Source organism: Astatotilapia calliptera, chromosome 6, assembly GCF_900246225.1.
Source record: "Astatotilapia calliptera chromosome 6, fAstCal1.2, whole genome shotgun sequence".
NCBI lineage: Eukaryota > Metazoa > Chordata > Actinopteri > Cichliformes > Cichlidae > Astatotilapia > Astatotilapia calliptera.
In genome coordinates, this window is record NC_039307.1 from 35,777,097 (window position 1) to 35,793,065 (window position 15,969).

The 15,969-nt window shown below is 40.8% G+C and overlaps 1 protein-coding gene across 1 annotated transcript; it reads right to left on the reverse strand.

The window, feature by feature from the left end:
• Positions 1–63: 63 nt before the first annotated feature.
• Positions 64–6,654, reverse strand: LOC113024685 (aspartate aminotransferase, cytoplasmic-like). The gene is made up of 9 exons (XM_026171952.1): positions 6,399–6,654; positions 3,882–4,063; positions 2,899–3,022; positions 2,651–2,763; positions 2,410–2,514; positions 2,106–2,256; positions 1,802–1,967; positions 1,356–1,498; positions 64–1,041 (listed from the first exon to the last, which is right to left on the reverse strand). Exons 1-9 carry the CDS (start codon positions 6,505–6,507, stop codon positions 902–904), a joined length of 1,233 nt encoding a protein of 410 aa, XP_026027737.1. The 5' UTR covers positions 6,508–6,654; the 3' UTR covers positions 64–901.
• Positions 6,655–15,969: the final 9,315 nt, after the last annotated feature.

Here is a 15,969-nt window from a genome sequence, read left to right on the forward strand (position 1 = left end):
GAAGATATTTTAAATCCACTGTCTCACAAGATGATAGATATGGGAAAAAACAAAACACATACACAGAGTTCATAATTTAATTTAGTGTGAACGCCATTACAAACACCAGTTAACATGTGATTGCGGCATAGAACAGGTTCTGAGGTGTGATCAGTGGCTTCTTACAGCGGCTTTGTGTAACAACATAAGGGCACTGCAGGGTGGAAACAAAGTAACAGAGAGAGGAAAAAGGTGACTTTTGTTCAATGATGGCACAGAAGGCGATTTTGTTGACTTAGTGGCTAAACAAATTATCTTCTGCCGTATGTCTAAAGCAAGGCAACACAGCATCAGGCATGTGCTTTACCTTTGAGATGATGATGACCGTTGAACTTTAACACAACAAAATAAAATCAAGATTACAGTACCAGCTTTTATATTCTAATGGCTAAAAACAGGAAAGTGATTTGTTGTGGTCTCAGTGCTTATAAATGAAATGGCAGGACTAACAGTAATTACATCTATTTACACGACTTTTCCTGTGCTGCAGTTTGTTCAGTACTACTGTTGTGTAGGAAGCATAATTTCATCGCAAATCTTCCCAGTCCACATTCTGGTGTCCAGTTTGAGTGGAATGATTTGGACTGCACAGAAGCTTGCGGCAACAATTCAAACATATGATGGGGTTGTCACGTCTGCGTGTTCGATCATACCTGGCTCTTCCAAAAACCACTGTACCTCCCATAAAATGACGCCGTCATGTGAGAACAAAAACACATCCTTCCTCCCGTTGGTTCAACTGCAAATTGTGAGGACGCAGTTTGACCAATAGGAGGAGAGGATAAGCAAAGAGAGGGGCACAGACTCGATGAAACGTCCTGTGGCGTACAGGAGGCAGGAAGTGGACGAGCACAAATGGCCTTTACTGGACTTTGGTGACGGCCTCGTGGATGGACTGAGCGACGTAGTCGATATTCTTGCTGGTCAGGCCGCACATGTTGATGCGGCCGCTAGCCATCAGGTACACGTGCTTCTCTTTGATCATGTACTCCACCTGTTTGGCTGTAGCACAAATTGCAACAGAGTGAGTGAACTTCATAAATGATGTGAAGATAAAGTGAGCCAAGACCGCTTGTTTCAAACAGAATATGAACTGAGGGGCTGCACAGAAGCCAAGTATAAGACATATAAAGATACTTTAACTGTGAAGAGCAGAGTCCAAGAACAGAAATATCAAGTTTAATACGTCTCCTTTAAGCATGTGTTGGGTATCTTGCAGGTCCCTCCACCACTGTGACACTTATCTCTGATAATCCCAGTATGTTAAAAGCAGGATGTGCTTCTACATTAGTGCGTGTATGTGTGTTTTCACTCACGAGTTAGGCCGGTGAAGCTGAACATGCCAATCTGCTGAGTGATGTGGTCCCAGGTCCCCGGGGTGCCCAGAGCTTGCAGCTTGGCCTTCAGCTGATCCCTCATCAACAGAACTCTGTCTGCCATGGTCTTCACATTACCCTTCCTAAAGTGGGGAGGCGGGATGGAGACAAGTGGGGATATTTAAAAAAGGACATAAGACAGGAAATGAGAGTAAAAGTCAGCTGACAAAGACTATGAACCTCTAAAAGTAATAGCACATGAGAGAAAGGCCAAGTGTTTCCAAAATTTCAAAACCATGCTAGCATGCACATTTGGTAACAAGCATCCATGTGCATGCACCGACGAGGAAGGTAAGTTATTAATATTAATTGAATAATCAGGTAAAAGATGAAGGGTTAGCAGGAGCTAGTATGCTAATATTAAAGCGCTGACTGATGGAGCGTACCATTCTTCAAACAGCTCAGGGCTGTTGAGGGTCTTGCTGACAATGCGTGCTCCCTGAGAAGGTGGGTTGGACCAGGTCGTCCTGACAATCTTCTCCATCTGGGACAGAACGCGGGTTAGGTTCTCGTTGTCCTTGGAAACCACAGTCAGGTTCCCCACTCTCTCATCTGTAAGTAGAGACAGACAAAATATGGCTTCACATAAAACTAATCGAGGGTAAGTAGAGGTATAAACAGTATAAACTTATTTTTGGCTAAAACACACAAGACTGTATGCATGAATGTACGTGGACCATGAGTACTCACTGTACAGGCCAAAGTTTTTGGAGAAGGACTGAGCTATAAAAAGCTCAAAGCCCTCGGAGACAAAGAAGCGGATGGCCCAGGCGTCTTTTTCCAGAGAGCCTGAGGCGAAGCCCTGGTAGGCGGAGTCAAAGAACACATACAGTTTCCTCCTCTGGAGAAGGAAAAGACGAAATACATACATTAAAATTCAGTTCATTTCTTTTTTTAATTACACATTAAAGCAATTTTACAAAAGAAGAAGATATTCATGGTGAGTTAGACACCACCAAGGCCATCAGATGATGGTAAAATAATGTCTTTGTACCTTCATCACTTCTGCAATCTGCTTCCATTCCTCCTGGGTCGGGTCGGTGCCAGTGGGGTTGTGTGCGCAGGCATGGAGGACAAAGATGGAGTACTCTGGAGCTTTCTGCTCAGAGAAGACAAATAATGAGTAAAAATATTCAAAATAAATGAATAAAAATGCTCCCAAAGAGTCTTCTTGTTTTCATATCACTGTCTGTTGGGTTCTTGTAACTAAACAGGAGTCATCGTTCCAATCTCACCTCTAAATCATCCAGGAACCCAGTGAGGTCCAGGCCCCTCTGGGCAGCATCCCAGTAGTGGTAGGGGCGGATATCTTTGAAGCCAGCATCAGCAAATACACCGTTGTGGTTCTCTGGAAGAAGAAACGTTCAGCAGGTATTTACCACTTAAATCTGCTCTGATACCCACTGAGACGTTCACTTCATTATCGAAAAACAGTCAAACTTTCTCAACTACAATTTCCTGCATCCTAAAACTTTTCACTAACCCCAGGTGGGTGCCGAGACGTAGACGGGCGTGGCTGCGTTGTTGACGCCGTTGTACCACCGCCGCAGGAACTCTGCCCCAATCCTCAGTGCACCTGTCCCACCCAGAGCCTGGACTCCTCCAACCTGTGACAGGAAGCGGGCAGTGGGAAACGCAATCAGAGAAATATACGTATGATATTAAATACATGTTGCTTTTCACAGTTCGGCCAGAGAATTTTGTGATAAGGCTGCGGGTCACGCCTGCTTCTGAACACTGCTGTTAATATGCACCAACTTAATACACCAAGACTTGTTGGTCTTTCAGACCTTGCCTTCACAGGTTTTCCTGCCCTTATTGTCTTGTTTTTCACTTTTTTCCCTGTTCTACCTAAACTGTTGCAGTGGTAAATGCTCATATTTAATATAAATTAAGTTTTAAATAATGAGGTTGCAGGGACGTGTGCGCACAAGAATTCCCTGTGAGTCAAAATCTCAGGCTTCAGATTGCTTGTTCAACTCTTCCTTGACCTCATGTAGATGAGAGGCCATCTCCTTCACACAGCTATGGTCGTAAGCACAACAGCTCCACCCACCTACTGTTCAAACTTTGCAAGGGGCAGCCAATCAGAAGAAATCTGCCTTAAAAGGAGGGGAAATAAAGGTGCTTGGGTGTGAAAGACGATAAACTGAGGGGTTCAGTGTATTCAGAACTAATACACCACCACTACTGGAGTCTGAGAAATAAAAACATGGAGCTTTAAATTAGGGTTTCTAAGGATGTTTAAAAGAGATTAAAGACGCAGGCAAACCTGATCAGCTGATACTCATCCAGTTATGTCCATTAATCAATGGAAAGCTGAGGTACAGATTAAAATTGAAAGAACTTTTAATCAATGTAAAATGTGCTTTTATTTCCTTTTTATTTCACTGCAAAAATAAACAACATTTATTACATTTGCTCCAACTGATCAAAAACCTCCATGTGTCAATGTGCATGTCCCACCCTGTTCTCCTTGATGGCAGGGCTATCGTCTCCCAGGGCGACCTTTGAGGCAGCGGAGCGGAACTCTGGCAGACCGAGGATGGGCAGGTACTCGTGGTTCAGGCTCTCGTCCTCCACGATGAGCCGCTCCACCTTTTTCACCACCGGCAGCACCCAGGGCTGGCAGTCATCAGTACGGTAAGCTGGAGGGGACACAAAGCAAAGCAAATGTTAATCCAGAAGGCACAGGTATTGCTTCTTAGGGACAGGTTGTGTAGACTATTACTCGTGCCTGCACTTCACAAAAAAGCTTTTTTATGCTTAGTATGACGTTGATAGATATTTACAGCTGATATACTACATAACTAAATACAAACACTTTGTTTCTGCTGCTTGTGTCACTGTGTATAGCGCCATATCACCGAGTATTACAAAATTCTAGATAATACTTCAAAGATAAAAATGGTAATAACACAGCACTGCAGTCTGCAAATAGTAAAGTGAATAGAAGAAAATGCGCACAGGAAAGAATAAACTGCCATTTAACTTCATATGATGCCATATAAACTTTGAAGGTCACCGGCAAACGTGTGTAGCACATATCTGACTCCTTAGGAACTTGTGCTCCCTCATACTGGTCTGGAGCATGAGCAGAGCAGGATCACATATCAGGGTTTGGCAGCGGCGGTACACAGTCACTCAGGGTCCAAAGGCGAGCACACTTAAAAGGTCAAACATGCTTATGGTGGCTTTGGGGTATGCAAAATAATTCTGTGTGTGGCCAGTACAAAATCTGAATAGAGCCCAATCTGACATCACTTTACCTGAGACGCAGATCAAGTGGCAAACAGGCCTGGAGAAATCTGGAACCCAGAAAACTCTTCCTGTTGCTTTTGTGGACTCGCTTTCAACATAATTTAACATATTAGGGTTCGATCCTGGTCGTTGTGTCCTTGGGCAAGACACTGTACCCTACCGCCTTCTGGTGTTGGCCAGAGGGGCCGATGGCGCGATATGGCAGCCTCGCTTCTGTCAGTCTGCCCCAGGGCAGCTGTAGCTACAACCGTAGCTTGCCTCCACCAGTGTGTGAATGTGAGAGTGAATGAATAGTGGCATTGTAAAGCGCTTTGGGTGCCTTGAAAAGCGCTATATAAATCCAATCCATTATTATTAACTGATCCATTTTCACACAGAGAGAGACACTAAATTATAGAGTTAATATAAAACTACTGGAATGGTTTCTCCAGGCCAAACTGGTTTTATGCGCTCAGGTTTGTTTTGGCAACGACCGGAAAAAGTGCAACTACTGTCTCAGTCCACGATGAATCATCAGAGAAAGTGAATCTTAATAATCCTGTAGGGACCACTTTGATCGTTAAAGCATATTCTGCCCATTAGCTTTTATTCATATTTTGCATTCTGACTCTTGCCATAAAGTGTACATGCAGGTTGTGCACATGAAAAGGTGACAAACTGCTAGCTCTACATTACATCCTAAAGGCAGAATATGTTAATAGATTTAACAGCAGCTACATCAGAGGTTTGCCTTATTCTGGCTGACCTGAAGTAACTAAGTATTAGTTCACTTTAGCCAGAAGCATTGGGCTAGGAGGAGGATAGACTAGGCTCATACGAGATGACACATCTGGCACATTGGGGTTAATGTTGAAACTGTTGGGATACAAGTGTCAACCTGTTAACCTATTACAGATGACTAAAGATTTCCTGCTAGTTTATTACAGTTTAGCATAAATAGTCAAAATGAGGATAAAATAACATTAAAGAGATATTCTACAGTGCACGTTAAGTAAGGGACACAAACCAAACTAGCACAAAACCTTCCAAATGACACACGGCTTTAGCATTCATTCTAAAAACTGAAAACATTTTCTTACAAAACTTTCCTAACCAACCAAGCAAACTAATGACAGTTTCAAGGACTTACCAATTATGTATCACATAATGATTGACAACGTCGCAACAAACACGACTCGTAAGATTACCTATTAAAAAACAGTAAACTACTTTGATGGTACTACGTAAGAAAACTTCAGCCTGTAAGTTCCTGCTTTGACAGGATGTCAGTGTGTAAGTGGAGATTGATGAGTTCAAGGACAGATGGACAAGTAAAACAAGTCCCAGCCATGCTATGCGTTTTAACATCATGATTTTAAAGTCTTTAAATGAGAAGTGTTTTGTGGTACGACATGAAGCCCTACTTCCTGGAATTGTCAATTCTTTCAGTGAGAGGTGTAACATTTGCACTAACAATGAAAAAATCCGAGCAATTTACTTGTCAACATGAGAAGAAGCTAATGCTAGCTTTGCCGCTAGCAGCTTGCAGCGAAGGTCATATATCAAACGCTGCTTACGCGTGCGAACATGATATCACCGCCATAGCCCGAATGTACCAAACAATGTAAGCTACAAAAAGACAGGAAACACAGCTGATGCGATGTGTTTATGCTTTACAGTGCCACTACAAGAGAGAGCAAGCCAACCTAGCTTTAGCATTAGCTGACATCTAGCATCTCTTACCTCCGACGCCCAGATTCACCTTCTGTGGATGGGTGTCCTCTCTGAAGTCAGCGGTCAGTTTGAACACGGCTACCGGGGGAGCCTGGGGGACGTCGCTAAACAGGGACATGGCTCGGGATGAAATAGACGATGATCCCGGTGTTGTGCAAGAGGAGCAAATGAGGAATGGGTGTTTCTAGAGACTAACCGGGTTCACAGGTTCACCTTCACTCAAACTGGACCAGGACGCAAGAAATAGGCATCAGATCAGCTACCAATAGGAAGGGGCAGAAAACTGACGCAGCCTGTCAAGTAGCCAATGAGAGCGGAGAAATATCTTGTAGAAAAAACTACAATTATACCATAAGAAAGAAGATAATAAACCTGTGACGAGTGATAATAAGTCTATAGTCTTTGTAGTCTAAATAAGACCATCTCACTGGACATATTCGTGCCACAGGGATTTGTCCCATTTTAAAAGTAATCTATAAATAGATAAATGATGTGACATAATTCATACGCATAGTTGCCGACAACTGGACGCTGTGCAGTCTTGCTGCATTAATTCAGACCACCAGAATGAACTTAGCTTATCTTTAGGGTCAATGCTGTGTGCCTTATATGCACATTTTTAGCTGTCGTGAATGACATTATTGAGAATATTATAACTATTCTTCTTCCGTAGTTACATCCAACCTATATAAACTCATGTATGTTTTTCATAAACAATTCGTGATAAGAGTAAGTGCTTCAGATAATCAGACTTTCTTATCAAACCATCTTCGAAATTGAAGTCTGATAGTGCGTTGATGTAGGATCTGCAATCTACCACAAGGGGTCAGTGTTGCTCTGCAGAGAAATAGGCAGAGTTAGCGGCGTCTCATTGTTGTTGTAGTTTAAGTTAAACTTGGGCTAAAACATCAGTTTGGACCTGTGATTTCACAGCAGTAAAAACTATACCAACACACAACACTGGAATGGTTTGGCCAAAGCATGTTTCCTTCTTCTTCTTTTTTTACCCCTTTTTTGAGTCTGTAGCTTTTTTTGATTATTAAGGGAACCTCCAGTCATTTGTCAAGAGTAAATGAGTACAAATTAAAATGTAAAATCTGTCAAATTACAACAGTTAGGATTTTAATTAATGGTAGCAAATAAAATCCTTTATTGCATTTATTTTTCCACTTTACTTGTCTTACGTCATAGAGCATTAAGTATCTTTTTGGCAGTTTTCTTAAAGTAAATAAATAATTTGTCCATCTCACTTTTATGGAGTTTGTACTGGACTATTTAGCAGTACAAGTAGTCCTGCAAAAATATACAGAATATTTTTAAGTTTTTGTTACACTCTTATCAATATAGAATAACTTAACTGATAAGTGTTTGAATTTATTTTTCACTCTTTAAATTTGTTTAGATAAATAATTAGAATGATGAATTCATATCCTTTTTAATTAACTGATAACATAATTGTTAGTCTCTTATAGAGTGATAGAGATGGTCTAGTGGGAGCAACTTTTACCACCTTTATATACTGTTGTGTAGTTTAATCTATATCACTGTTTCAAATATCATACACTGATGTGTCTTCAGGTATAGGAAGTCTCAAGTTACTTTAGCTGTCATTAAAAAGTGTAACATCTGCTTGTAAATTATAATAAAAAGTATTAGGTTAAAAAAAAATCATGCATTGAAAATGTTCAAGTCTCACTTCAAAATTTTTACTTCCGACTTGCGTAGTAAGTGTCCATCACAACACACTTAAAGCATAGATCATTACACACAGAGACACGGCCTCTCCTCATAAACTTTTTGTAAACATCCAGGTGTGTTTTTCTTTTCTCTTCTTCCTACCTCTTCCCTTCACTCTCTCGTGTTTCTTCTCTCAGTCTCTCCTGTTAGGTCTGAAGTGTCTGATGAATAGCCTCGGTTTCACTCCTGTATAGCCTCCACTTGCAGGTCAAAAACTTAAAATCGATTTTTCTTTTTTTTTTTCTTTTTCTTTTAGATGGACATCGGGTCACATCACATGTTTGCACACACATGCACACACACACAGACACTGCTGCTCCTCTCTCGTCCTGTCATTACCAGACATGATGAGGCCTCCTCCTCTCCTCCATTTTTTTCTTTTTCTCTCTGCTTCTCCATAAAGCACTCCACCGAACCATCAACGGGGTAAAATTTCAAAGGGCCGAGGGGCTAATGCTCCTGGATGAAGCTGACTGAGTCAATTTGTCGACATGATGGACGTTTTGTGGCCTCAGCTCCTGCTTTCCTGCTTGGCTGCAGGGCCCACAGAGGCTTTTTAGGTAGGTTTAAAAAGGAAGGAAAAAAAGAAAGAGTAAGATGTCTTACTGAGAGGCAGAGGGGACAACCCACTGGATGAAACCTTAATTTGACAAGTCAGAATGTGAAGCAGGTTCACAATAGCTAAATGTACACACACACTTGGTTGTTAGAGTCAATCTAAAGCCATTTTGCACATTGATTAACAACCCATAGCTATTTATAATTTACAACTTTGATGTATCTTTCCCTTTCAATCTTCAACAACTGGTCAGCAAAATAAAATAAAAAAATGCTATTTCAGTAAAAGAAAAAGTGCAAAAGTTTAGCATTTTAAATTCCACTGAAATCAAACAGGCTACAGAAACATTAGCAGCATGCTAACACCCTCACAACTCAGCATTTGGTCTTTGTTGTTTGCTTGCAATTTTTATTTATTAGTCATTTTCACCCGATGAGGACCCTGTGTGGAAAGTTGAGCGTCAAGTAATTACTATTGAATCTGATGGGAAGGGGAATGCCAAGCAGTACTAGAGTAGTTTTTTTATGCTTAGTGAATTGTGGTCATGAAAATGAAAACTATATATTTCAGATATGTCATGAAAATAAACAATCAACTCTGAATAAGGGTTGAAATGGCAAAAAAACCCTCTGTAAGATCAGCTTGATCGCCTTTACTGGAACTAAGTCAAACTGCGCGATCCTTCTATCTATCATCAATTAAACAATGAATACAAATTTCTCTAACTATCAAGTACTACTTTTACATGAGAGGAAAGAAACAGTTAGAGGGTGGAGGCCTGGTGTCTCAGAAATGACAAGAAAAATCACTTTTAAATCATTTTAAATTATTGATTAAACATTGAACTGATTTTAATTGTGGGCAGAGCACTCGCATCCATAAACATGCATTAGGAGAACAACATGGCAGCTGCACTGAACATTATCATTATATTTACAAGGACATCCTGGGAAAGACAAAAGAAAAACTCACAAGAACTCACTTATCAAGGTAGCTTGGACACACACACACACACACACACACACACACACACACACACACACACACACACACATTAATATGATGAGCCCACAGCTTCAGCTTTTCTGGGAAAGCTTTGCACGAGGTTTAGGGTTAGTGTTGGTGCGTTTATGGGAATTTTGGATCACATATGTGAGGTCAGACGCTGATGGACAGGAAGACCTGGCTCACAGTCTGAATTCTGTCAGGTTGAGGTCTGGACTCTGTGTAGGCTAATCAAATTCTTCCACACCAAACTCGTTCATCCATGTCTTTATGGACCTTGCTTGGTGCACCGGTTCCCCACCATGTTGGAACAAAAAGGGGCCCTCTCCAAACTGTTCCCAAAAAGCTGAGAGCCTGAAATCATCCAAAATGGTTTTGGTATGTTGAAGCCTTAAACGTTCCTTCCAGTGGATCTGGAGCCCAACTCCTGAGTAACAACCTCACACCATAATTGCTGCTGCACCAAACTTTACACTTGGCACAGTGCAGTCAGACCAGTACCATTCTCCTGGCAACCACCAAACCCAGACTCATCCATCAGATTGCCAGATATTTGTCAGAGAGCAGGCTTCCTGTGTCCAGTGTGTTCTGGAGTCCAGTTACAGCATGCTTTACATCACTGCATCCGACACTATGTATCGTGCTTGGTGATATAAGGCGTGGATACTGCTTGGCCATCGAAACTCATCCTGTGAATTCTCATTGTACACATGTAAGATTATCTGAAGGCTACATGAAGTTTGGAGCTCTGTAGCTATTGGCTCTGCACACTGCTCTGCATCCGCTGACCCTACACTGTGATTTTCTGTGGCCTACCACTTCACGGTTGAGTTTCTGTCATTCCCAATTGCTTCCACTTTATTATAATACCACTAACAGCTGACTGTGGAATATTTAGTAGCGGGGAAATTTCATGTTTGGAATGGTTGCACAGCTGGCATCACAGTAAGACGCCGGAATTCTCTGATCTCCTGAGTTCAACTAATTCTTTCATAAATGCTTGCTGACCTTGGCGCTTTATTTTATACACCTGTCGCCATGGAAGTGATTGGAACACCTGAATGATTTGGGATGCTGACTGAATACTTTTGGAAATACTGTGTATGTGTGAATAGCAGTTTTTATAGCTACTTTGGTGGGAGCTCGGATATTTGTTACAGTGGATATGTGATGATGATAAATCATGTTTTAAAACTACATTCTAAAACTGCAAACAGCTTAAAACCTAGATCCATACTAACCAGGAAAAGGTAATAATAAAATTCAGCCAAACGAGACCTGTTAGATTATGTGATTTTCCCAGCTGCTACATTTGGATTTTCTCACTCAGTACCTGTTACAGTTTTTTACAGACGCTAGGACACATTTCTCAATACTTAGGTCACGTTTGCAAAACTCCTCACACAGTGAGCACAACAGAAGTCTATGTGGGCTAAACTGAGGACCAGTTATCATTGTTTTGGCACAAAATGCATTCAATGACTACATCTCTCAAATTTCATGAATTATCTTCTCACTCAGACACAACAACTGCCAAAAATCTTTGTACGTACAGGACATTTTGCATGTGCTTACATACTGTTTTCAAAACTGTTAAACTTATGGCCAAAACAATAACACAATGCAAAACTTGAAAAGACAGCAAAATTCAACAACAATATTTTATTGAAACATATTTTAAATCTAAAAATGCAGTTTAACCAGCCACAGCTTATTCTCATTGTAGATGAACATCTACACAGGTGTTACTCCTTCAATTTTTCAACTCCTTCAATTCTGGCAGCCAGAAGATTCTTTCCTAGGTGTGTTGCCCTAGATGACATAAGATGTGATGTGGATGAGAACCTGTGGCCAAATGGAGAAGACCGAGTAGATTAGCATTACTATTGTATGTGTATCAGTGGATGGTGTGTATACAAATTCTTGTATTTTGGGATTACTTAGTGCAAAAAAATAAAAATACATAAACAAATATTAACGAATTCTGCATGATGTCTGATTCATTCCAGTAACATATATTGAAATTATAAACAGAGATGTGTCCTTGTTTTACACAAGAAAACACTGTGTAATGCTACATGTTGTTAGTGTTTTTTAGGTCATTGTTTTGTGGGTGACAAAGTGTGTTTGTCGGCTGTCAACCTTTGCTAGTGTTCTGGAAGAATGAGTTTATTTGAGACCTGAATGAAGTGTTTTGGTAGTTGTAGTGCATTTTGAATGTGAAATGAACTGCTTTGCCAAGCTGACGGTCAGTTAGGAGGATTGTGTGAAGAGTTTTGCAAAAGTGACCTAAGTATTGGGAAATGTGTCCTAGCGGCTGTAAAAAGCTGTAAATCGTATCAAGGCCAACATAACAGCACTGGACTGTGCTGTGTGTGTATTTAACAGCCTGGGCAAAGCACCTGTACAGTCACTGTCAGGCTGTAGCTCTCCAACACACACCATCAGCCTCAGATGTTCTCATTCATGTGTGTTTCATGTGGGGAATGGGGAAAATCCCTCCACTCTCTTTCTCTCTCTCTCTCTCTCTGTGTGTGTGTGTGTGTGTGTGTGTGTGTGTGTGTGTGTGTGTGTGTGTGTGTGTGATAATGTTAAAGAGATTTCTAATGTAACCTTTCATGTGTTCAACCACTGTACAACTTTTTTAGAGTTGTTCATCAGGGAGGTCTGGGAGAAGGGAGACAGTGGGTGGGAGGTAGATCATTGTCAGGTTAGTAATTATCAGATTTGCTGAGGCCCCAGCAGAAGCAGGACTTGCACACACACACACCTACACCACCCCCGGGCCAGCCCAGGCGAGGCTGAGAGAGGAGAGCCATCAGTGGGAGAAGCTGATAGGTCGACCCCCCGGGGAAGACGATAGCCAGCGCTTCTCTGACAGCTGCTTAGTGTTAAGTTCTGCCTGCTCATGTTCGGAAACACACACTCAACCCAACTCTGACACAAAGACGCACACACACACACACACACACACACACACACACACACACACACACACACACACACACACACACACACACACACAATGCACAGGAAAGCATTTACACATGTGGGTATATGATTAACTAATGAACTTTACGTGAGCAGAATCCATAGGTAACGATGCACAAAGGATTCAGAGCACACTGTGTTTGCTAGCACTCTGTCGTCTTTCCCTCATGTCGTTTGCCAGATTGTGCCGCGGGTACTTGAAGGCCATCAGAAGCAACAGGGAGCAAAGCAAATAGCTGGCCTGGTTTTAAAGACAAAATCCACCCTTTGCTATAGCCCTTGCCTGGAGTTTCCAGGACTTTCCATGCATTGTTAAAGAAATCACTCTGAAGATGAGCCTACTGATATTTACAGTTTTTTACAGACGCTAGGACACATTTCTCAATACTTAGGTCACTTTTGCAAAACTCTTCACACAATCCTCCTAACTGACCGTCAGCTTGGCAAAGCAGTTCATTTCACATTCAAAATGCACTACAACTACCAAAACACTTCATTCAGGTCTCAAATAAACTCATTCTTCCAGAACACTAGCAAAGGTTGACAGCCGACAAACACACTTTGTCACCCACAAAACAATGACCTAAAAAACACTAACAACATGTAGCATTACGCAGTGTTTTCTTGTGTAAAACAAGGACACATCTCTGTTTATAATTTCAATATATGTTACTGGAATGAATCAGACATCATGCAGAATTCGTTAATATTTGTTTATGTATTTTTATTTTTTTGCACTAAGTAATCCCAAAATACAAGAATTTGTATACACACCATCCACTGATACACATACAATAGTAATGCTAATCTACTCGGTCTTCTCCATTTGGCCACAGGTTCTCATCCACATCACATCTTATGTCATCTAGGGCAACACACCTAGGAAAGAATCTTCTGGCTGCCAGAATTGAAGGAGTTGAAAAATTGAAGGAGTAACACCTGTGTAGATGTTCATCTACAATGAGAATAAGCTGTGGCTGGTTAAACTGCATTTTTAGATTTAAAATATGTTTCAATAAAATATTGCTGTTGGATTTTGCTGTCTTTTCAAGTTTTGCATTGTGTTGTTGTTTTGGCCATAAGTTTAACAGTTTTGAAAACAGTATGTAAGCACATGCAAAATGTCCTGTCCGTACAAAGATTTTTGGCAGTTGTTGTGTCTGAGTGAGAAGATAATTCATGAAATTTGAGAGATGTAGTCATTGAATGCATTTTGTGCCAAAACAATGATAACTGGTCCTCAGTTTAGCCCACATAGACTTCTGTTGTGCTCACTGTGTGAGGAGTTTTGCAAACGTGACCTAAGTATTGAGAAATGTGTCCTAGCGTCTGTAAAAAACTGTAACAAGTGAATCTGCAACTGGCATTTTTTTGTTTTTGTTTATTGCTTTAGTGCAAGAGCTATAAGAACCCTCGGTCCACTTTGTCTGCTTTGCAGAAAAAACATCAATCAAAGTTCAAGCTCATGAGTACTGCGCAGCACTTTTCTGTGACTTATGTTAACAGAGTTTCAAAAAAGTTGCCATAATAAACCTAATAATATGTAAAATATATAAAAATAATATATAAAGCTAATTTAATGTTGTTATAATATTTCTTTATGAGACAAAAACAAATGTTTGCAATCGAGTGCATTGCATTAAATTAAAAGGTAATGATTCACTCGACTTCATATTTGCAGTTAAGTTTACTTTAGTTCAGTTCAGTAAACAGAAATAAACCCATGTGAGCTCACTTTTACCTCAGTTTAACTCAAGTTATAATCAGAAGTTTCACTTTGTCCAGCTGAGACTCTTTATTACACATCCCTTTTCTCTCAGTCTTAATTTCATGCAAGCTTTTTCATTTCTTCACTGCACTAAGAGCACAAACCAGAAGCATCAGCAACGTGTCGAAAATTCTACAACAAGTCCTGCTGAAGGTGCACAACAAACAGCACCTTTCTGACACGTGTAGGAAACATTGCCGCTCCTGTTTCTGAGGATACCCTGTCAGCCTCTCCGGGGGCCTCGTGTGTTGCTGGAAGCGTCTTTGGTCGTCACCTCCTGTACTGTTTCTGTGTGTCTGTGGTTTGCCATTGACTGTTAATGGAGTGTGGTTTGTCGGTGAACTATAGGTCTCATTTCCTCCTCTGTCAAACTTGTGCGCACAACAACTTGTCAACACAGTAATTTACACTGTGTGTGTGTGTGTGTGTGTGTGTGTGTGTGTGTGTGTGTGTGTGTGTGTGTGTGTGTGTGTGTGTGTACTGTATGTCTGAGTACAAGAACACCAAGGCCAGTACTCACTCCCTGCTTTCGTGTCTGTGTTGAGTCTGGCTGATCTCTGACAGGAAGTGATCCGTGTCTGTGTACACATCAACAAACAGGACCTGGGTCTGCAAGGAGAAGAAGGAGGAGAAGGTGGTGTTGGAGGTGGTGGACAAAGTCAGGGGTCAAAGTGGGAGGAGACTGTTGACTGACGGCCTTTACTTGGAGCATGTCTGCTGTTTGTTTGACTAGAGGCCGGTCCTGTCATCAGGCTTCAGGCTGATAGTGAAGAGGAGACAAGACAGAGATGGGTTTTTGGGTGGATGGAGGAGGGGGTGATCCTGCTTAAGTTTTTTTTTAAAGGGGGTGGGGGGTCTTGTTCAGTGATTGGCTGACAGCTTGAAACTTCAGTCAGGCAAGGACACTTTGGTCAGAGAAATGTCTTCTTTGTAGGTTTTTCCTTTCTTTTTAGTTTTTATCAGAGAGGAACCTTCTCCTATTCTCATTTCCTAAAATGATGACCTGCTGCTTTTTCCCTGAGTCTCTCTCTACGTCTCCATTTTTCTAGCACTGCAACTTTAAAGTTACAAACAAATGGAAAAATACAGTAATTTAACAAGAAGTGCTCCAAACCTCTGTCAAGGCAGTGCACTCCCACTTTATTAATTTTAACGCAATAGCGTTGTATTTTTTCCTCTGTAGTCATTTTGTTTTCTTATTTTTAAACATACTTTAATCAATTTGTAGTGCAGTTAAACTAAGTGCAAAGGCCACATGTGTAGTATCCATTAAAAAAACAATCTGTTTAAATGTTTTGTAAGAAATATGAAGGTTTTTGGATCATTTGTTCAAATTGTTTTGTATTTAAACATTTAGAACCTGTTTCTGTAATGCATGTAACAAAGTCATACTACAATTATGTGATATTTAGAATCATTGCCTTTATCCCTATATAATGTCAGTACAAAGAATAGCAATAAGAAACACAGTTTCAATATCTCTGTATACCATTATTATCACTTTGACCTTTAGATCAGTC

Excerpts from the sequence above, each read along its gene's own strand:
- LOC113024685 (XM_026171952.1), bottom strand. The coding sequence starts at position 6,507 with ATGTCCCTGTTTAGCGACGTCCCCCAGGCTCCCCCGGTAGCCGTGTTC. Across the intron at positions 1,968-2,105 it reads CAAAAACTTTGGCCTGTACA|ATGAGAGAGTGGGGAACCTG; the intron begins GTGAGTACTCAT and ends CTCTACTTACAG. Across the intron at positions 1,499-1,801 it reads CCTGAGCTGTTTGAAGAATG|GAAGGGTAATGTGAAGACCA; the intron begins GTACGCTCCATC and ends TCCCCACTTTAG.